The sequence below is a fragment of the Felis catus genome, chromosome B4, assembly GCF_018350175.1.
Source record: "Felis catus isolate Fca126 chromosome B4, F.catus_Fca126_mat1.0, whole genome shotgun sequence".
NCBI lineage: Eukaryota > Metazoa > Chordata > Mammalia > Carnivora > Felidae > Felis > Felis catus.
Window position 1 is genome coordinate 37,925,840 of NC_058374.1, and position 23,494 is coordinate 37,949,333.

General features: G+C 49.2%; 1 protein-coding gene across 9 annotated transcripts in view; it reads right to left on the reverse strand.

The window, feature by feature from the left end:
- IQSEC3 (IQ motif and Sec7 domain ArfGEF 3) overlaps window positions 1–23,494 on the reverse strand; it is a 108,851-nt gene that overhangs the window by 45,496 nt on the left and 39,861 nt on the right. For all 9 annotated transcript variants that reach the window (XM_023256643.2, XM_023256644.2, XM_023256648.2 and 6 more), the window contains one exon: window positions 6,622–6,901. In XM_023256643.2, the coding sequence (XP_023112411.1) occupies window positions 6,622–6,901 (280 nt within the window). The remainder of the gene's footprint in view (window positions 1–6,621; window positions 6,902–23,494) is intronic.

A 23,494-nucleotide genomic window follows, 5' to 3' on the forward strand; every position in this document is an offset into this window, starting at 1 on the left:
TATTCCAGCCTCGTGCCTGCTGCAACCCCAGCCTGCACTGTCCCCCACTGTTTCTTTCCATCCTTTGCAGCCACCCTCCATGCTCTCTGTATTCCCATGGACTGTATCTTACAGGAAGGATGGTATTATCTGTCTCTACATTCTTGGTGCTCAGTGTTGAGCCAGAGCCATGGTTAGGGCTTAATAAATGTTTGCGGACATGAACTAAACTGAACTCTGTCCTATGTCCCAGGGGAAATAAAAATCTAGGCTCTCTTCGGGATCTGGGCTTGGAGTCAAATGCTCCATCCTCCCCCTCCCCCACAACTCTCTCAGACACATACATATACATTTCCCTCCCACAGGGCTCGGGAACTTGGTGGCGTCCCAGGTCAGTTCTGTCCACCCAGCCTGGCCCTCCCAACAACCCTAACCCTTTTCTTTCTTTAACGTTTTTTTTTTAACGTTTATTTATTTTTGAGACAGAGAGAGACAGAGCATGAACGGGGGAGGGTCAGAGAGAGGGAGACACAGAATCCAAAACAGGCTCCAGGCTCTGAGCTGTCAGCACAGAGCCCGACGCAGGGCTCGAACTCACGGACCGCGAGATCATGACCCGAGCCGAAGTCGGCCGCCCAACCGACTGAGCCACCCAGACGCCCCTAACCCTTTTCTTAACCAAGGCCAGGTCAGAGAGCTAAGAGAGTTGGATATGGGGGGAGGGTGGTCCCCAGGGTGGGGAGGGGTCTTTGGGCCCACAGGCCTAAGAACAGCTCATCTCACTTCTCCCTAAACCCCATGAATCATGGGTAATTGTAGCCTCGCTTCCTCCCAAGAGAGCAATCTCTCTGCTTCTGCCAGAAGAAGCTGTGGAGGGGGGCTCAGGGGGCTCTGTCTGCCTAACGAGCCTCTCAGTGTTAATTAGAACATGCTCCCTCTTTTCAGGTTGCTGCAGCAGCTGAGCCTGAGAAGGGCCGCTGAGAGATGGTCGCCAAGTCAGGGTGAGGGAGGAAGAGCAGCTAGCTGGGGGGCTGCAGTGCTGGGGAATGAGGGAGCCAGGCCGGGGTGGGGTGGCTTTCACATGTGAGCAAGGATTTCCTCTGATCCAAGATTTCCCAGCTGAGAATGTTAAAGCATTACATGGAATGAGGCTGCAGAACTTGGCAAGGGAAGCCTTACATGAGGCTTAGGAGCAGACAGTCTAGGGTGGGGAGAGAGGAGCTTGGAGATGCTAAGGGCTGCCCCAAGGGAAGCTGGCCTGCACTGGGCAGGCTGTGAGCCCCGCGTCTTCCCTGTGTGCCCACCTCCCTGTCCAACTGTCCAAAATACAGCAAGCATTCAACACAGCAGGGCACTGAGGCCTGCCTAAGAGCAGGGCTGCTCTTAGGAACCTCTTCTGACGACAGCCAGCTAGGGGTAGGGGGTACGACAGCTCAGCTACTCCTGGATCACAGAGACTGTCTCAGGTAGAGCTGCTGCGGGGAGCCTGATTTGAACCCCGGGTTGGGCTCCTTGCTGTCTCCAGTGCTCCCACAGAACCCTGTGCACTGCTTCCTTGGAACCTACCCCTTCACAGGGATGAGGAGGCTGTGGAAGACTCTGGATAAAATCAAGGACTGTGGAGTCCCAGTCTTGGCTGCACCAGGAATGCACACCTAGGGATGTGTCTTTGGGCAGGTTACTTAATATTGCTAAGCCGTGATTTTCTCATTCTTAAAATGGAGATAGTAGTAGTACCTAGCTCACTGGGATATTATGCAGGTCTGGGGAGATATTGCATGGAAAATGTCTGGCACATAGTTAATGCTATTAGTGCTAGCTAGTACTGGTTACGAGTCAGTGCCCATCTCTGGAATGAGCTCCCTGACAACTGTGCCTGTGTCTTTTGTATTGTGGTGTCCCAAGCCTTGCACAGAACAGCAATGCAATTCTGTTCCCTGAACCAGATGCAAGTGAACAGAAGGACTATCCCTGATGAGCATTGCCTTCACCATCATGCTCTGGGGGTTGGTCCTCAGGTGCCCTCCATGCCCTGGTGGGATTCTTGCCTTCAGAGGAGAAAGGAGCCTTAGATATTCTGGTACAATCCCTCATTTCACAAGTGAAGAAACTGAGACCCAGAGAATTGGAAACATGGCCACCCTAACCCTAACCCTAATCTCTCCCCTTGAAGGTATCCCCTGGTGAGGCTGGACCCTGAGGCTTAGGTATGGGAGATCTGTTGTGGAAGGGTCTGCTCTCCAAAAAGAGAACATGGTTTCCACCCAGGACCTGACTTGGGTGGGGGGCAGGGCCTGGATGCTACTGACCGTAGCTGCATGGTCCCCTGGCTTGGACAGCATACACAGTGATGCCATTTGGACAACCCACATGAGCTCCAGTGGGCTGTTCCTCAACGGTGGCACAGAACAGGATACAAACTCCCTAGAGAACCTGAATGAATTTGGAAACCACTCGGGTGCCCTATGTATCCTTGCCACACCGCTTTTCTAAAGGATCCTCCAAAGGAATCTACATGCTCCCTCCTTGTCCCCCTAGGTTGTAGCCCCGGGCTCACTGTGAGATGAAGTGAGGGAGCTGAGGGCAGAGGGAATGGAGGATGGAAAAGCTGTCCCAGAGAAGCTGTCACTTCTTCCCACTGTGATTGTGGGGTGAGGCCCTAGGGGCTGGGGGAACAGGGAAACCCAGAAGCGGTTTTGTTCTTTCTTTCTTTCTTTTTCTCATGTGTTCTTCCAGTACAGAGCATGTCCTAGGCACCAGGGACTGTGCTGTGTGGGGAAACAAAGGTGAGCAAGAGTAGCATCATCACCTAACACAGAACCCTAGGGAGTGCTCACTCCTCACACAGACCATGAAGTAACTGGCCACTCCGAAGGTGTTCTGTGCACAATCTGCTCGACTGTGCGACAGCGCTGAGAATGACATAGTCCTTGCCTGTACGAGTGGGACAGCTACCAGATGGCATGGAGTCAGCAGTGGAGCACGCAGTGAAAGGACACACCCAGGCTTGGGGATGCTGACCTGAGACATGAAGTATGAGTAGAGATCACCCAGGTGAAGTGTGATGGGGGACAAGTGGTGAGTATTCCCAGCAGAAGAAATAAAATATGGCAAGGCCCAGAGGCAAACCATAGCACAGAGATCTGGAGAAAGGTGAGTGGGGATGGCAGGAACCCTGCGTGGCAGTGGGGCAGGATGTGGGGTTGTGTCAGGTGGTAGAAGAACCAGGAAAAATCTGTCCTACACACAGTGAGGAGCCATGGAAGGCTTTCACACACACAGGCTTTCATCTGATGTGCTGTCTATAAAGAGGGCTCAGCTACAGGGTGGAGATCAGGTTAGGAGAGGCACAGCTCCAAGTAGGGGAACCTGTGGGGGTTTCCCCAGGGGCTCAGGTGAGAAGTGATGGTGGCCTAGCCTGGGGTGGGGGCAGTGGGGTTAGCAGGAGAGGGTGGAATTTGGGAAATAGTTAAGAAGTAGCATCAGTGGGCTTGGGGATGGAGCAGATCTGGGGCGGGGGAGGGGTGTGGGGACAGAAAGGAGCCACAGGCAGTGCCTGAGATTCTGGACTAGCTGATGGAGCAGGCCTGGCAGGTTGGTGGACTGGGGAGATAATGATTGCCCAAGATCTTTCTAGTGTAAGTACTATAGGATTTGCACAACTGGTGGAAATGACAGAATCAGATACTAAATCCTAGATCTTAAAGAAACCTATAGCAAAGTCAGGTCCGGGACCCAGGCTTCATTCGCCTCTCCCCCTTCAGGTCACTAACTTAGTATTTTCCCCTTTCCATCCCTGAGCATATCTTCTTCATGCCAGGGGCAGTGTCAGGCATGATATAATGATGGGGATATAATGATGAATAATGAGTCATGGGCCCTGCCTTCTAGGAGGAGTCAAGTCAATAGGGAATGATGATACAGGGCTGAAGGGCGATGACAGCACCCCCTGGGTACTAGGGGATTTCTGGGAAGGGGCATCCAATGCAGCCTTGGGAGGGCAGGGAAAGCTGCCAGGGAGGAGGAGGGAGAACAAATTGAGGCCGAGTGCCAAGTGAGGGGGGGAGCAGGAATGTTAGTGGTAGAGGCACAGAGAACAGCATGTATGAAGCCCCAAAGAGTTAAGAGACAACTGAGGCCTGGAGAACCTAAGCAACTTGTTCAAGATCACACAGTTCATTTGCAGAAGAGACAGGAGTTGAGCTCAGTCTCTTATAAATGTGTGTCGTGTTTTTAATCACTTTTCTCTAGCCCCCTCACTTTTTGCCCTCTTCCTTCTGCCCCCAGCCTATGCTTGGACTAGAGAGATACATGAGCCAGAGGAGATGCGCTATTCCCTGAAGCTGCATTCACTCAGCATAAAGGTGCCTGTCACACCCTCAACTTTCCCGCCCCACCCCTGCTGGCTTGACATGCAAACCCATCTCTCAGAATGGTGTCTACTATAAAAAGGCCCATGATGCCGATCAGAAGCCTGTATCGCTCTCCATATGCCACCTAGTCAGTCAGAATTAAACTAACTCTCCTGCCTAAGCTAAAGTACAGGTTTCTTTTGGTATTAGTCACCGGATATTCGTTAAATTGCACTGCAATTTTTTGGGGGCAAGTAGGGAGCACTTTTTTCTCTTTGTTACCCCACTCTCTTATTGCTTTGCACATCATAGTTATTCAAAAGTTATTCACTCAGAGGGCTCTTACTATGTTCAAGAAACTCTGCTAGATGCTGAGGGAAGGGTACAAAGATGGGTAAGACATGACCTCTGTCCTCAAGGAGCATAGTCATGTGGAATTGAGAATACTTCTTATCTGGGCCAACTGACCACCCACATCACACTGTAGTGTTCCAGATGGACTGTCTTCCAGCCCCTGCCTGGGCATTCCCAGTAACACAGAACTCACTACCTCACAAGCAGGACTTTCTATATTTTTAACAGCTCTAATTGTTAATTGAGCTAAAAGCTTCCTTTTCTGTAGCTTTCATACGTTAGTACCACTATTTTTGACTGGAATGATAGAAAATATATCAAATCCGTTTTTCACATGCCAGCTCTTCCATATTTAAAACTTGTTTTCACGTCTACAATTTCTCCATATGACTCCAGCCAATCCTATTTTCCTTCTTAGGAGAACCTTGGAATCCTCACGATTCTTACTTCTGTCTTAAATGAAGCCCCAAGAACCAAGGGCAGGCTCCAGACAGGCCCTGACCAGAAACCAGTGTGGGGCTCCAGCCAGCTGCTCCCCTATACTGAGGCTTATCCACCCTCCTGTGAAGGCTGCTATACTCACTTCTCTGGCAGCCATTTCACTGGTTATTGATTCATCTTGAGCTTGCAGTCAACCGAAGCCACAAGTTCTCTCTCCCAGGACCAAGCCTGCCTATCTTATACTAATGCTGTGGGCTTTTCAAAGCTAAGAGCAGAACTTTAGCTCTTTCCCTGTTTCATTTAGACTTTTTCATTTAAATCTTTATGTCTGGATGAGATTTCTACAAAAGCTTGGATTCTATCACCAAGGTATTAGCTGTTCCCTTTAGCTTTGTGTCACTAGAAAGTAGTGCCTTGTCAAAATGGTTGAACTGAACAGGACCAAGGACAGTGCACCACTCAAGGCACCAGGAAACGGCATGGATGGAAAAACCAACGTTTTTTGAGAATTCTGTTTGAAAACAACCCACCTGACTATATTGTCATCCGATTCACTTCCTATCTTGTCCACATATATATCATGGGAGATTTTGTTAAATACTTTACTGAAAACCAGATGTTCCACCTCCAGCCGACCTTGATGCTGAAGGAAAGAAATGAAGTTGGTTTGGCCTGATTCAGTCTTAGTGACCTTTCTACTAGCTTTCCTTCCCCAAACTCACTTTGTCCATGGAGTTAAAGAATGTTTCTTTAAAACCTACGCATTTGGAGATGATTCAAGGTCTAATTCCCAATTTTGAACCAGTGCCCAGAGTGCTTAACTGGCATTCCCAGTCACAGACTTAACTAGAGCAAGACCAAAGGGTGGATCCTATGTCTATGGCTCCAAGTTCAATGTTCTTTCTTAACAAAATTCAGTCATGATATCTTTCTCTAAGCATATGCACATGAGTATACACACACACACACACACACACACACACACACACAAATGGAATTTGTTCTCCAATAGGGGACTTTGGTTTATCTTGGGAATCCTCAGTCTACCCAGAGGAGACCACCATTTTTGCATCTCATTTGAACCTAAGTGTGCCTACACATGGGGCTTGCTCCTTGGGTGGACATGTGAGTGGGCTATCTCTTCTAAGCAGCAGTGGAGGTAGGGGCTTCCCCAGAGAACAGTGGGCCACCTGCCTAGACATTTGTGAGGGCAATTTAGGCATCCTGCACATGGCAAGAGGAGCAGACCTCTGGACACGCTGCCTAAGGGACAGGCATTGCAAGGGTGTGGCCCAGGCCCTGTTAAGGCTGCTTGCCTGACAAACTGGGCTACAGGGATGGGCAGAACACTTAGCTCAATTTGGAAGAACTAGTGGCAAAAGAGGTGTGCCTACAGCACAGCAGAGGTGGGCCCAAGTGGGGAGATACCCTGGATAGCCCCCAAAGGCAGGGCCCCTTCACCACCCTCCCCGCCCCCCTTGGAGGCCCTGGGTACCTGTTTATTCTTTAGGTCAAGGGAGAGCTCGTAATCGGAGGCGTTAGGGGCGTGGGAGCAGAGCGCCGTCGCCAAGGCAGGCTGCTGCCGGCCGGGGGAGGCCGCGCGGTGGGAGCCAGCCCTCGGGGAGGCACCCCCCGCCCCCGGCCGCTCCTCCTCCTCCTGCAGCTCCTGGGCTTGAGCCTTCGGGGCATGGGCACTGGGTCTGCCGGCTGCCACCGCCGCCGCTGCCACCACGGAGTCCTCCATGCCCCCACCGGCCTGGGCACAGGAGCCATCGCTGTGAACAAAAGGCAACGGTGCTCGGTTGGGGGGGAGCGGGACAGGGTGCATGTGGGTGCGGGGTGAGGAGAGAGACTGGGCGCTCTGGCCTGGCCTTTCAGGCAGCGATGGGCCTTCCTAGTGGTGGGGGCTTGGGGTGCCTCCTGAAGTCACCTCTAGGGAGGGGCTACCTTGGCAGGGAAGAGCTTCAGGCAAGGAAGAGAGCCTGAATTTGGAGAGGGTATCCCAGGCAGAGGAAAGGAGCAGCTATGATCAGAGCTCATGAACCTCTGCTTGCTTAGAACCTCTGCTCTGCAGTAGAGCAGAGTAGGTAGGAGTAGACTTCCTGGGTTGGAATCTGGACTCTGACTCTTATTAGTTATGGGAACCTGAACAGGCTGCTTAACCTCATTGTACCTCTGTTTTCCCATCTATAAAATGGTCACAGTAATAGTACCTCCTTCATAAGGATGTTGGAAGGCTTACATTAGCTAAAGTTAAGACAGTGCCTGGCTCAGGGTCCTTGCTAAATATAAGTGTTAACTATCATCATTATCAGTAGTCTGGTTCCCTGGCCAGTGGCTTAGACAGCTGGAAAGAAGCTGATCCACACACTGAACCAGCTCCATCTTTATGCTGCCCAAATGACTGTGGGGAAGGAGTGATGCTTACAGGCCTGGTCTGAGCATAAAGCCCCTCCAGGCCAGGCGACACCAGCTTTTTAGGACTGGGTCTGTGAAGAGAAGGGTGGTTGCCCTGCTGGGTCTAGGGGAAGATCTGTCTTTGGCTCCTGGTCTCTCCTCCCCTCCCATGGAGCCCCCAGGAGGCTGAGCCATAGCTGCTGCCCACCTCCTTACCCTAAGGAGATACCTGCTAACTGGAGCCGTCATACCCCAGCCTGCCCTGGGGAATTAATACACTCAGGTTGCTCCCCTCCCTGGCCAGTCTCCTAGTTCCATCCCTCCCTCAAGGCCAAGTGCTAAGTCACCTGTCCATGAAGCCTTCCTAAGCAACTCCAGCTTTGACTGCTCTGTCTGCTAGCACGCTAGGAGCTGCACTTAGAGAGTCTATCTCTATTTCCCAGGAGCAGAAGCATCGTGGCTACAGCATGGGCTCAAATCCATACTCTACCACCGTGTGGCTTCAGTTAAGTTGCTTTTCCTCTGAGCCCATCTCTGGCTTCCTCATTTGTATGGTGGAGGTACTAGTACCTATTTTATCAGGTTATGGTGAGGGCAGAGGAGTCAGTATATATAAGGTGTTTAGCACACTGCCTGGCACAGAGTAAGTGCTCAGTCAGTGTTAACTCATGTCCCCCATCTATCGCCTCTTAGAGTCCAGGACCTATATTCTATTTTATCCCTGCTCCCCAGTTAATGCTGGGCAGATGATCAGTGCTCAGTTAATACTTGTTGATGGATGAATTGAAGGGAGAGCAAGAGTCAAGGGACAGCAGACAGAGATAGAAGATCAGGACTAGAAGGGACCCTAATGTCACCTAGTCCAGCCCTCCAATCTCCCTTTCTTATAGAAGGTGGGGTGACCCTGGCCCAAAAGCCAGGCAATACTTAGGGGTTTTTTTTCCTCTATAGTTTTGCCTCCATGTAAGGTGCCCCCAAATCAACAGGCAGAAAAGAGACCTCTTCGTGTTGCTTTCACCCAACTTTGGAGCCTCCTGGTACTAGAATAACCAAGGATGAGTGGCGAACCCTTCCACTCAATCTCCATCTATCCTCCCCATACTCCTGGCCTCATTGCTCCCATAAAGGAGAGCACATTGGCTGGCCCTAGCAACAAGGAGCCCCAAACTCCCTAAGGAAACCCTCTATATGCATGATTCTTTCCTCCATCACTTTCTGTATGGCCATTAATCGAGTTGTATAGTTGGATGAGCTCTAGTTATCTGATATGGTTTTTTTTTTCACCAGTTTTCACTGGTTGAAGATCTGACTGCAACTCATCTTGTCATAAGACTTACCCATTCTTCCCATAGGGCACACAGATATAGCCCTTCCCTCTCCTATCACAACCTGCCTCCAGGGCCGGGGGGCACCATTCAGTGTCATACATACATCTCTTCTCCAGACTGTTCTTGGTGCTAATGCCCAAGCCTCTTCACCCTAAAACGTTTTCCAGAATCTTTAGAAAACTGGTGGCTACTCAGGACTACAAACACCTTTAAAAATAGCCCTATGCTTTCTTTTACTGTGGGAGTCTGCTTGGCAAGAGGTTCTGGGGGAGTTGATGCCCCCCAATAACAATACTCAACCAGTGATGATGAAGGCAGGTAAATAAATAGTCTGGCCTCTCATCCCTTGAGCAGAATAACTCCAAAGCACATTCCATGCCATCTCCCAAAAATGCCCAGTGGCCAAAGTCATGACCTGATCATTAATGAACATGTATTGGCTTCCTTCTCTTCTGTGTCTCATCCCCCACCCCCACACTGGCACTTCTTGGAGTCACCTTATCCCAAATAAACTACTTGTGTTAAACCAAAACAGATTTTAAAAATAGCCTTCTTTGTGGTCCACCCCTCTGAATATAGTCAGACTCCAAGGCCTTGTCTCCTGAACTCATTCATAGTGCCTGGGAGTTAGGAGACCCCTCACTGTCATCTCTAGCACATGCACATGCACATGCATGCATGCACGCACACACACACACACACACATCCCAACACACACATAGACACACACACACACACCAACGCATACACTGATGCATACATAATGCTTCTAACTAGCTCTGTGGCTTGGGTAATTTGTTCATCCTTCTGTGTCAGTTTTCCTTACTTGTCACATGATGAGAACTTACTTATCTCTAAGCTTGGAATTCTGCAAGCTTCGATTCCAGTGCCAAAGCCAGTCCACCAAAGCCCACCAGCCCCAAGGTTCCAGACTGTCTGGCTGATGGAACCAACTCTGCCTTTGCCCACCTCTATGCAAAGGGATCTGAGAGACTATGACACACCCCCCAATCCGAGTATATGATGAAAAGTATTCGAAAGAGGACTTTGTCCTTGCCTTCCCTCCTTAGACTTCTCCACTCACTTGTGTGGTATAAAGTAGCTATGGGAGACTCAGAACTAATGTCATCAATATGGCAAAGTTTAAGATTATACAGTACAGAGAAAAGAACATGGGCTTTGGTGTCAGGAAAACCTGGGTTAGAATCCTCTTTCTGCTACTTACTATGTGAACTTGGGCAAGTTGCCTAACCTCCTTGTGCCTCTATTTCCACAAAACAGGCATCCTAACTCCTTTGCAAGGTTGCTGTGAGGAATAAATATAGCTTGCAAAGAACTTAGTACAGTGCCTGGCACACAGTAGTCCTTGATAAATGATGACCACAGTGGTGGCAGTATTTGGAGCTGGAAACCTACAGCATGGAGTCTCAAAGGAATTCCCAGAAAAACAGCATGGAGAATTTCTATGTGGAAGGAGAAGGGGTTCTCAACATTTAGCCCTCTTCAACCTTCACAAAACAAACAGTAAGGGTTTTCCATCATAGCTCATGTTCCCAGACCTCCAGACTAACTCCCATGGTCTTTAGGGAGAGAAGCAAAGGCAAATTAGCTTACAGAGGCTTCCTCCCACCCTTGTTCTCCACCCACTGGAGCAACAACATGGTGAAGGACCTTGGTGTTGGGGATCACAAATCATGGGATCCATCACCTCTGATGAATCCATACACATCTACCACCTACAGGAAGTCTCCTTGGCTGTACCAGTCACAGTATGAGGTATGCCCTAGGGAGACATTTCTCCTATGCTCCTTGTGTGGATCTGTGTTGTAGTCACTTTTCAGGGAGCTGTACAGGCCTGAGGACTTAAAACTTCTCATCAAAAGAATGTTCCCAGCCTCTCTTTCCCTCTCTTTCCCTCATCTATAAAAATGGGCCAGTGAAAGAGTTTAGAATATTCATCCGAGCTGTTGCAGCTAGAAGGCCATATACTTCAACTTAGAGATCATCTACTTCAATCCCAGTCTCTTATGGAACCGTAAGCCCATTGTTCCAATGTCCAGAACATCACACTTTGCAAGACACAGGCTGTGCCCCCTTGAGTGTCTAGAGTTTACTGGGCTGACCTGATATCATGAAGCTGCTGTCCCCAGTGGGTCAGATTTCAGGCAGCCTGGCACTTGGACAGGAATCATGTGAATGGTATTCACTCCATGACCTGCATAGATTCTTGTAAGGAGAAGAGAGGGAGAGGAGGGGAGAGAGAGGCTGGTGATGTTAGCTATCTTGGGCTCATTATCCAGCTGTATAGAAACAGATTCCTTGAATGGCAGCCCACTAGCCTAGAGATACTTAGTGTGACTGATGACATAAAGGAGATGCTAGTCACAAGAATCTTTCCTGGGTTGGGACACTCACTTGAGAAGTGAAAAAGAATGTAGGTGGCACCAAAACAAGAGGGTTCTGAGAAGGCTTTGGTGGCATCCATAAGACATTAGACCAATAAAAATACAAGGACTCAGGCCATGAATGGGGGTTATTCCACACATGAGAAAAAGACAGGATTTGAGCATGGCAAATGAAAGTCTTTGAGAAATTGGGGGAATAGCAGTTGCTCAGAGGAATACTACATGTGCCCAAGACCAGAATGACCTGTGTGTTGGGACTGAACATCACATCAGAGAGTGTCACCTATGTGAGAAGCTGACTTGTGCTTGGAGGGATGATAGGGGCCCAGAGAGCATGGCATATATATGACTCCCCTGGAGTTCTAGTGACCACTCCATCCTATCATCGCTGCTATCAAAGCTGATTTCATAAAATGTAGATACTTTAATGTCAATACTTTGCTCAAAACCCATCAGTGACTTCCCAATGCTCCTGAAATGAGGTCCACCAGCGTGGATTTAGAAGCACTTGTGATCTTACTACAACCTCCCCTTCCAGCCACATTTCCACCAAGTGATCCACCCACTCTGTGCACACTGAAATTCTCCCCAAATCTGCCAAGCCCTCTCAGACCACTATGTCTCTCAATAACCTTCTTCTGCCTTGAGATGTCTTCTCTCCATGATCCTAATCTCCCACCCCCATTTTCTCTGCTTTGTCAACTCTTTCAGGACGCACTCATTGCCCCTGGGAAGAATCAGTCCCACCCTCCAATGTGCTCTCACAATTCTTGGCACTCGCCTCTATTTCAGCAATGACCACTTTGTGTTCTAATTATTCATTGATGTGTCTCTCTCTGTTAGACTATGCCATGTACACCTTTTTATCACCAGTGCAATCACAGCGGGCTGGCTCATAATACATGTTTAATAAATGTTAAATGAAAAGATAGATGGCTGGACAGGTCAATGGATGGACATCATTTAATCTCTACTACTTTCCCAAGGGCAGAGGTACTGAGGTAGGGTCAGTGATGCACCACCCAGACTCTCCTTCAAGGAATGACTTGTTGCCCAGCTCTGGGAGACTGCCCTCTGCTGTCAGCCCCTTCAGCTCCTTCAGGGAGTGTCTCAAAGGCAGTGTCTCCTTGGCCCAAAGTCACGTCCTTCTCAGAGCTGTCGGAATCCAGTGACTGATTGAGGCAGGGACATAAAGGCTCAGCCATTGTTACTTAACATGGGGCAAGTTTGGTAGGTCATTCTCCCTCCAGAGCTCACCTGGGACTGGCTGAGGATTTTGTTGGACTTCTGTCACTTGGACTTTTTCTTTTGCCCCATGCTATGTTCCTGCCCTCCTTTCCGTGTGTGTTGATCCCAAGCACATCCTCTAGGAAACATTCAGCACCCTCAACTCAGAGTCTGCTTCCCAGAGAACCAAATCAGTGACATAACCAGCTTTTCTTTCTTCTTCCTTCTTCTCTAGACAGCAAAGATTACCTGGGTCTGCCTGCCCACACACCTGTAGAACCTTTCCTGTTTCCCAACACCTTTGAAACACCTTGAAAGAACTCTGGGCTCTCTTTCCAGAAAAATGCACATGATTTCATACATGCCAAATTTTACCTTCACATTCTGAGGCCTTAGAGACTCCATAGACCCAGGCTAAAAACACTATTCTGGAGAGATGATCACAGATTATCTGCCATATGCTGAAGACTGTGCCAAGGGCCATAGGCAGCTCTAGTCATACAAAGTGTTTGGCTACCACCCACCTGGGAGCTTTCAGACACTGTTTACTGTTATCCTAGCACCGACGGCATCCTTGTTCACAAGTAAGAGAGCTTGAGTGGAGTGAGGCCCCTGGTTCTGCAACTTGTTCGTTAGCTGACTTGGGCAAGATACCTAACTTTTCTGTACCTCAGTTTGCTCATTTGCAAAGTGGGGATGTGAATATCTCCTTTCAAAGAGAGTGAGAAAGGTAAAATTAATTCATAGATAGGCTGGTATGCTGGCCACAATGGGAAATATGGCCTCTTTTTTTTTAAGTTTATTTATTTATTTGGGGGGGGAGTACACCCATGAGTGGGGGAGGGGTAGAGAGAGAGAGGGAGAGAGAATCCCAAGCAGGCTCTGTGCTGTCAGCACACAGCCGGATTCAGGGCTCAGTCTCAGCAACCATGAGATCGTGACTTGAGCCAAAATCAAGAATTGGACGCTTAGCTGACTGAGCCACCCAAGTGTCCTGGAAATACAGCCTTTCTATGCACCTGGCAGGACCCTGTGCTCACACAGCCTCTGCCAGGGAGCTGACTCAGGTCAGTGAGTGTCCTCCCTGGGCTCCCAGGCAAGGCCATGTCACCCCCTGCCAGGAGCTGGAAGGATGGAGGTAACTGGAGAACTGTGCAAGAGCCAGGAGAGGGCACTTAGGTCCATGCTGCCCTACTAGAGGCTGGCTTGAGTGATGGCCTTTGGCATGAAGGTGGAGAAAGGAATGAGGAGTCACCTAGAGGCCCACCTCCTGAGGGGCTTGTTGGTGTTGGTGCTGGTGGGTGGCCGAGGGAGGCTGTTTTCCCATCTGTGCAAGGCTAAAGCAGTGATTACTAGAGACCTTGCCAGGAGGGTTTGGGGCTAAAGGATTCCTCATGTGGGAAGAACCTCCAGAAGTCCTGACCAATTGCACTACATTAGCCCAAACTCTGCCAGCCTTTCTTTTTTTTTTTCAAGCTTATTTTTGAGAGAGAGAGAGAGAGAGAGAGAAAGAGAGAGAGTGAGTGGGGGGGGGGAGGGGCAGAGAGAGGGAGACAGAGAATCCGAAGCAGGGTCCAGGCTCTGAGCTGTCAGTGCAGAGCCCAATGCAGAGCTTGAACCCACAACCTGGCGAGATCATGACCTGAGCCAAAGTCAGATGCTTAACCAACTGATCCACCCAGGTGCCCCTGCCTGCCTTTCTTAAAGTGCTTTTGGGACAAAGAAACTAGGCATTTTGCAGAAAAAAGCTAACAACATGGCTCGCATCTGAAGATTTTTCAGCCTTTACTAAAACACTTCCTTATCTCCCATGTCTGAATCAATAAGGTGATCGTAGATGGTCAGAATAAAGGCACCAAGCAAGGAAAGCCAAGCATCCTCTGGGTCCCAGATAGTACTGGGGAAATCTGAGGTGAACAGAGGGCCAGTGCTGGAAACAGAGTCACTCTGTACTCATTCTAAGGACAGGCTAGAAAATGCTACTCCAGGTGGTGGAAGGAACACTGGGCTGTGAGTCAAGGTCCAATCTGGCTTCTGCCCGCAGCATTTGGTATAACCTTGGGCATGCCACTTCTCTCTGGACCTCTGTCTCCTCATCATGAAATGGACAGTCTCTGCAAAATGCTTTGACATCTGGAAGGAAAGAGAGGCTCAGCTTTCTCCATTTCTCCTTTCCTCTCCATGGGCCCCAGGCCCACACTGCACCATCCCTGCCCAGTGGCTGGGCTCTGGCTCCTCTGCCCTCAACACCCAAGGACACAGCATAAGCCTCCCTTTACTTCCCTTACGTCATTTAATCCATGGCAGCACCTGCCCCAGCCCATGGCTCCTTGACCTCCATTATCCAAGCTGGAAGCCAGGTCTCAGAATAGAAACCCCTGGAGGAGGGCAGCTGTGGCTTTCTGGGTTCATCCACTTGCAGAAACTGCCCTGGATTCATTGACTGTGACAGATGCTTCTCCTTCCCCTCTCCCAAGGGCCCTGAGAGAGTAAGTGATGCTCTCTCTTGTCAGCTCCTTGGAGACTCTGGGCTTTGGTCTCATAGCTGTTCCAAAAAAGTGCTGGCTGGTTTGCTTTGTCTGTAGGGGTTTCCTGTCAAAGGAACCACAGTCCTCTGGACTTGTGCCTTCCCCATATCCAGGCCCACAGTACCGTGGTGCTCACTCAAGGATGGTCACAGAAGCAGCCCAGGCAGACTGTCCCCAGATGTCCAGTGTGGGCATCAGCCTCCCCTACTCAGCCCACCCCACAAGGGAACAGCAGCACCTGGGCACATCAGAACCTGCTGTCCTCCAGGGAAATCTCATCTAGAAGTTTCCTCTGGACACCTCCCTCACAGGCTCCTAAACTGGCCACACTGATTAATGCCATCTTCTTGCCACTGGAATCCTAATATTTTGAGCATTTTATTTTCTCACAAATAGGCATAGATCTGGTAACAAAATCAGGCTCTAAGGACATCCTACCCGCTTTCTGCCCCTTCCTTGACACACAGCACACAATTTCACAAATGCATGTTTCTCTAAGCCCAGACACAGAACTCACTGTACCCTTAAATGCACCTCAGATTTCTTCACCGTTTATGTCTGCTTGTGTTATCGTCCCTAAGAGAAGACGTTTCCCATGCCTGACATCCTCGTGGCACCCAACCCTGCAAGGAAGCTCCAGAAACACTGCCTTTAGAACCATCTCTGGACACACAGCCTAAAGTCGTCACACAGCCAGTGCAGGAAACACTTCGTATTTACAGCCTAGTGAAACTCTGGATTTTATTTAATTTTTTCTCTTATTATGAGCCATTTTACATATGGAAATATGAGTAACATATGTAAAGTGTAAAGAAAAATCTTCACTTGTACCCAGCTCAAGAAATGGCACATTAGAAGCCTTTGACACCTCACATATTCCTCCTCCTCTTCTCAAAGGAATCTTTGTCCTGAATTTGTGTTTATTATTTCCTGCTTTTCCTTGGGGGCAAATTTCCTCCTTGTCCTTACGTAAGTGGCGGTGGCTGCTTTTGCAGCAGCACCAAGCCTGCATAGTGTGCTCACGGGGCAGGTCCGGGAACACTCGAGATCTTGCAGACCCCACACAGGTCAGGAGGCCCCTCTCCAAGGGCAATGGCCTGCAACTCCATGCTGGCAGGACAGAAAAGATGGCAGGGATCTGGCCGCAGCTGAGCTGCACCCATTGTCTCAGCAAGGAAGACTTTAGTAAAGAAAATGGACTCATTCTTTAAGGACCTATTCCCCCGCCCCACCACCACCACGGTCTGGGTATGTTACCATGGGCCACGGTGACTCTCAGGAGCCACATAAGTGATGCTGGGAGAGGTGTACTCAAGAAAGACATCAGCCCATGAGCCAGCTGGGAGCCAGGTCCAGGGTGTGAGTGCTTTGGGGTCCCTGAGAGGAGGGAACACAGGAGGCCACAGGCAATGTTGGCCAGTGCACAGATGGGGACAGCGCTGCAGCAGGTAGGACTCCACGCCAGACAGCCTGGCTTTGCACGCTGGCTCTGCCATCGACTTGCTGTGTGACCTTGGGCAAGTTGCTTAACCTTGTGCCTCGCTTTCTTCTCTATGGGAGAATTAAGGTAGAGAATTAAGGTGTGTAAAATGCTCAGTAAGCCCTATATAATGAACAACTATCTTTTTCCTTTTTAGGATTTCCAACATGCTATTCTGTTCAAACAAGAAAACAAAACAGCAAAAACTTCATTCCGTTTCCGAATATGAAAAGGTAGGAAGGAAGTGACTTCAGAATAAAGAATAGTCCTTAACTTGAACTATCTTTCTCTCACGTTCTTGTGCGAGAGTTCTTTAAATGGAAAAGTAGTGCTCTTTTCTGCACAGCATAATTTCTGAAGCTCTGAGTTACAGAGGATGCCAAGAGAAGCCTGCCAGGAGGTATAAGGGCTGGGAGACAGCAGGATATAACGAGTGGGAGAGGAAGAACCAGACTGACCATGGTTTAAAATCTAACAACTCACTTGCTGTGTGGCCTTGGCTAGTTCCCTAACTTTTCGGAGCCTGTTTCCTCTTCTGTTGGGAGAGTTGACAAAACATGTCCATAAAGCTTCTGGGACCTACTGATGCCCTGTAAATGTAGGTTTCCTTCCTTCATCTGGGCATGTTGCACTTCCTCACCTTCTGGCTCAAGAGCGATGACTCCCTGGAGAGCAAAGACCTCATCTAATCCTTCTTGGGTCCCTCTGAGGGATGGTGATGATCGCAACACACACAGTGCATCCCAGAGGCTGGGCCATGACCAGCTATTTTGTTTCCTCATGGCTATAAAGTCCCTTTATTCCATCCTCCTCCTGTCCCACTCAGTTCGGCCCTACCTCACCCCAGCAGAGCAGATGTTTTTTTGGATCTTGAGCTATTTCCAGGGAAAGACATTCTCCCAGCTCCTCACAGACTCAACTTCACCACAAGCCAGGGAAAAGGTCTCCGATGGCCTACAGGTGTCTGTGGCAGTCAGGTGTGTGCTGACCCCAAACAGGAGTCTTGTGACACAAGAGATGGAAATGGCAAATGCCCAGTAGTGTAGGACGCTGCTCTGGCCATCCATCCAGTTTCTACGGAACAAGATTATTGACCTATTTCCTTTCAGTCACCTTCATTATCTTTTGCTTTCCGACTTGAAGTTCTTCCTAATGTCTAGCTTCAGTCATTCTTGCTACCAAAGAAACCTTCACAAGCTCACAAGTATCAGAATGGCTGTGCTATTTTCTACATGTCTGCGGGTTTCACACGTCTCTCCAAACGTGTTTAGGATGAAGGGACAATGCATAGCACACTGGCTTTGGGAAGAAGCCTCAGAGATCCCAGCTTGGGGAACCACCCACCCCTCCAGGCAGGGCAGGGGTCAGTGCCAGGCCATAAACCTTTCCCTGAAAGGGTTCAACTGTTTCCTCCTTTTTAAATAAAAAAATTTTTAATCTTTATTTTTGAGAGAGAGTGTGTGATCAGGGGAGGAGCAGAGAGACAGGGAGACACAGAATCCGAAGCAGGTTCCAGGCCCTGAGCTGTCAGCACAGAGCTCGACGCGGGGCTCGAACTCACCAACCATGAGATCATGACCTGAGCTGAAGTTGTACACTCAACCGACTGAGCCACCCAGGTGCTCCCGTTTCCTCCTCTTAAGAGAACAAACTGTCAGCTGGCAAGAATTTTCTGATAAAATGCCTCTGCTCTTAATCTCATCCTAGCCTGCACTGTAACAGCCTGGTGCTGGGTGAAATCATTTCCTCTCCTGCCCTGATGTCTAGAAAATCTCCTCTCTGGGCCTGTTGGCCCTACTGGATTGGCATTCATCTGGGTCTCTAGCTTCTTTGATCTTTTCCCCAAATTGGTCCCTTAATTCTGAGAGTCTCTCTTTCATTCAGATATTGGGCTCTTTCCAGCAGCCTATGTCCCAGGCTAGGCTTGAATAGAAACATCTGAAAGATGCCTCCTTCTCCGTGCCCATCATCTGCCATCCAAAGGAGGGACTAGACCCTCTTTCTGAAGGGCATGTCTCAATGACTCTGAACAACATTCCAGGTAGTGTGTCCCCTCCTACTTGCCATACCAGGGGCTCTGCCATTAGACCCTCATCTCCTAAAGTAGTCAGCCCATTCTTTCTAAACATTTCCTAGTCATACTTGAGTTTCTAGTCCCCTTCTCTGGGACTCCTGGATCTTGACTGATTTCTCCCTCTCTGCTCCTCAAAAATCCAGCTTTCAAATAGTTAGCACTTACTGAGTGGTTCCTATATGCCAAGCACCTTTCCAGGAATCATCTCATTTAACCACCTCAACCACTGTAAGAGGTAACTGCTCCTGTTATCCCCATTTTACAAGTAAGCAAATTGAGGATGAGAAGGTTTATGTAATTTAACCAAGGTAACAGCGTTTGTAAGTTGCCAAGCCAGGATTTAGACCTGGATTTGAGTTGCTCTGTCTGTGTTCTCAACCGCTCCACATTCTAGTACTTCCTTGAAGTCTTCCTGAATTTATCTTCGAGCCCAGGGTACTATTTTACTACCTTCCCACTTCTCAGATCTTCCTGTCCAACCTAGAAGGGCATCCACAAAACTCATCTGGCGCATCTCTCTGCACTTGGAGAAGAAAAGAGACTCTCATATTTTTAAGTTTGTTATTAATCAGTAATTGTGAGTATCCTGTTCACTGGTATCATTGCTCATTATGAATTAATAAATTCATAGTAATATACAAGTCTCTTATAATGCTGTTTCTGGTGAGCCAGGTCCCCTGAAATCCGAGGACCTCAGGGTCACCTAATCGCTTCTCCAAACCTGCCAAACTGCAGCCTAGACGTGGAACATGGGAACCACGCTGAGATCCTGCCAGTCTGTGTGGGTGGTGGAGCATGGCCGAGGCAGCGCATTCAAACAGTGACAGGCAGGAAGCAGGCTTTAATGCCCCCCGTTTGTTGCAGCCCCTCTCTTCATGCGGGCTTGTTTTGATCTCTGTCAGCTTCTTCCTTTGGAACCTGAACAAGTTGCTTCTTTCCCCTATTTCCCCAGCTGGAAAACGGACACAGTAATTCTTGCCCCTGTGGCCTTTAACAGGTTTGTGGTGAGGATCAGACGGGTGAACGGTTGGGAAGGAGTTTTACAACCCGGAGCACCCTGTACACATGTTAGTTAAGGTTATGACCAGCTTTCCACCAAAACTTCCTTCATTTTCCATCATTTCTGTCCTTGGAATGAAGGAAGGTGCATGCATGGCAGAAGGGAAGCGGGTATCGGGCTCTTTCCTGGAGCATCCCGGGGGACAAAGTCCAGCGCCCAGGCAGCACAGGCCCTTGGATGCAGAGAGTGGGGTGAGGACCAGGGAAAATGACAGAAGGTGGTTGTGAGAGCCTGGACGACTCAGAGCGAGGCGAGGCTTTCCTCCTTTTGAAAATTCCCTTTTGGGGGCGCCTGGGTGGCGCAGTCGGTTAAGCGTCCGACTTCAGCCAGGTCACGATCTCGTGGTCGGTGAGCCCAGAGCCCCGCGTCAGGCTCTGGGCTGATGGCTTGGAGCCTGTTTCCGATTCTGTGTCTCCCTCTCTCTCTGCCCCTCCCCCATTCATGCTCTGTCTCTCTCTGTCCCAAAAATAAATAAAAACGTTGAAAAAAAAATTAAAAAAAAAAAAAGAAAAAAGAAAATTCCCTTTTGTGTTTTAACAATCAGTAGAATGGAGAAAGACAGAACCCGTGCACCGGCCCACTTGACGCTTCTCCTTTCTTATGTGTGCTCGCACGAGTTTGGATGTTGCCGTTCCCATCTGCTTCTTGGGTCCACTGTCCCCCATGTTCCTGTCATGCCACTTGCCCTTTGTTTTGCTTTGTAAATGCTCCCGGGTGCTCCTGCTGCCTCAGCCCAAGGCAGAGTGTCTTCTTACAGAATTACTGCCACAGGGACCCTGGGCATTATTAGACGGTTCACCCCCTTATGTAGTAGCTGGGGAAACTGAGGCATTGAGCTGGTGGTAGAAAGCCCCAGCTCTTCAGGAAGCCTGAGTTCTAGACCCTGTTGGGCACGTCACCAGCTGGGAGATCTTGGGCAAGGCACCTTCCTCCAGTCCTCAGTCCCCTATCTGTGTGATAAAGAGTGGTGTATCACTTGGGTCCCTTCCAGCCAGAAACCCTCCGTTTCAAAAGCAATAGCTCCTGCTAGCTCTTCTGCCTGTCAGGGACAGCATCATATGCCAGTCTTCCTTCACAGACAGCTGTCTTTCCTGGTTTTTGTTTTTGTTTTCTTTTTGTGGTTTTTTAATCATCATACACACACACATACACACACACACAAAATCTCTAAGAATCTCCTTCCTTAAGCTGTTCCAAGGCCTCTGTCAAAGGCAGTAGAATCGTTAAGAATGCCTGGTCTGATTAAACCACTTGCTGCAGACGATGATGATCTCCTCTCTTTTGGTTTGATGAAACAGATTTAAAGCCCTTTTTGTCATATATCAGAAACACTCACTGAAATTATAAATTATTGCCATGGTCATGTTATTGGTTGAAAGACAAATGAATGGGTGAAGATGACTTTTCAGAGGAGAAAACAAACCCAAACCAAAAAGGCCTAGGAGTGAAGTTAGAAAAATCTCTAGGCTTGGGGCGCCTTGGTGGCTCAGTCGGTTGGGTGGCTGACTACAGCTCAGGTTATGATCTCATGGTCTGTGAGTTCGAGCCCTGCGTCAGGCTCTGTCCTGAGCGCTCAGAGCCTGAAGCCTGATTCCGATTCTGTGTCTCCCTCTCTCTCTCTGCCCCTTCCCTGTTTTCTCTCAGTCTCTCTCTCTCTCTCTCAAAAATAATAAACAATAAAAAAATTAAAAAAAAATAAAAATCTCTAGGCTTGCAAAGAGAGGTTACTCTTTCTGGGAATGAAAAAAAAAAAAAAAAAGGAATACCCAAAAGACTCAAACAAGAAGTTTCTGGGAAATGAAAAAAAGAATCTCTTTCCCTAAATTGGACAAAACTGTGCATTAATGAACACCAGCGGAGCAGAGATAGTTAGATGTTCTTTGTGGTGGCTTTCATTTTGTTGTTCTGGGAGTAGTATACTTAGTTATGTTTATTTCTTTAAATAATAAAGCCTGAAGCTTTTTCTCCCCCTGAAAATATTCTCCCAGTTATTCCTGTCTTCAGCTTGGTTGCTCTGATGTGTTTACCTCCAGGTACCTAGAGTCCTCAAAGCCTCATTTGTAGGGTGGAGGGCCAGCCTTCACCGTCGCTGACCCATAAACCAGGCTTTCTTGGAGGAGCCCCCTCTAAGCAGCCCCCTTCCTGTGGCAGGAGAAGTAAGAGCCTGCTGTTCACTCCCCCACCATGCTTTCACTTCCTGTGCTTGAGAACACCCCCCCCCCTTCTTTGGTCACCTGACTGGCGGCAGCACCTGCAATAGATTGGTTCAAATCCTAGTTCCGCCCTTTGCCAGGGATATGGCCCTTAGACAAGCCATTCATCAGCTCTGATCCTCACTCTGTCCTCGAACCTGGGACTGAAAGCAGTTCATGAACCTTTGGTGGGAATTAAGTAAGCTAATATCTGTCTAGCACATAGCAACGGCTCGCTAGCTGACAGCCAGTGTTCTCTTTCCCTCTCTCATAGGTAAGGGACACAAAATAGAAATATAGACTGAAGAGGAATTCTCTAATCATCTCTCAACACACTGCTGACAGAAAGCTGTCTGTCCTAACTCACAGCTCTTTGAAGGTGGGCCCAAGCCTGGCCTCATTCACATGACACAGCCCCAGCCCAGGCCTGTGGACAGGGAAGTTTGAAAATGCCCTTTGGTGACAACGGAGGTCTCATGAAGAGACTGGTCTTAGAGGGTCACTGGGTGGAAAAAATACACGAGGAAATCGGCCTGGGCAAATACTTGACTCCAAACACAAGTTTCACGTTGCAGCTGAGGAAAACTCACTGAACAGAAAGCCAAAAACCGTGACAAGACAAAGCTTTCCTAATACTCTCTGGAACTGGGGGTATGGGTGTGGGGGCCATCCCCTAGCAGGGTATCAAAGTATTCTGACATCTATTTTGTCCTTTGTGTCTCCTGAGTCTGGCAGGGAAGACACAGATGGGACAAAAAGCATGGGCATGAAGGGACAGGCCACATGGTTGCTCAGGGAACCGGTTTCTCTAGCTCCAGGACCAAATTCTTCTGCCATTGCCTGTGGTTATCCTCAGGTGTAAAGCCCAGCCATAAAGGCAGATTCTGCCGTAACTACACAGAAATCCTCAGGACACTGGTGAGCAAACCTAACCTGCTCAGAAAGCCCAAATAAGAAGGAGCAGCCCCGCCCCTCCCCCTGCTGTTTGCCACTTGAGTCCAGGTTTGCTGTGTCCTCGGCCAGACTGATGTCCTCAATCCTCAGGAATCCCACCTGGGCCCCACAATCAGATGATCCATTCCAGGGCAGGTCATCATGGGAACTGTCAGAACACTGTGTTAGGTCACACGATCCCAACCCTTGCCAAGGCCTTTGGGAACTACCCACGGGACGCTGAGGAGACCAGACAACTTCCCCTTGGCCTTGCCTGCTGCCCACTGCCTTCCTGTTGTGCCGAGGCAGAGACCCCAGAGCCTAGGGGCTGGGAAGCTTAGGTGGGCCGACCCTCCAGCCCCACTCAGACCTAGAAGGGAAGCGTGTCTTCTCTGTGCTTCTCTAGGGAAGAGGGGACAGAGTTCCGCAGTCCCAGAATGAGCCCCTACCCTCTCCACTGCGGGTGGGGCAGGATTCTCGGCAGCCTTGGAGCCAGAGCTGGGGATGTGACTGATGGAGCTGGCGCGTGATGCCGAGGCTCCCTAGCCCAGCTGTTTGAAGACTAAACTGTATCGATTGAGAATTTAATTGCTCCGTAATCGCTGAGTAAACACTGGCTGGTCCATTGATCATGCCCCAGGCCAGCTGGGGAGAGCCAAGAGGCAGGATAGAGGCGCCAGCGATGCGAACGAAGGGCTCTCCCAGACAGCATCCTTGGAAGGAAATCCCTTCCTCAAGGATATA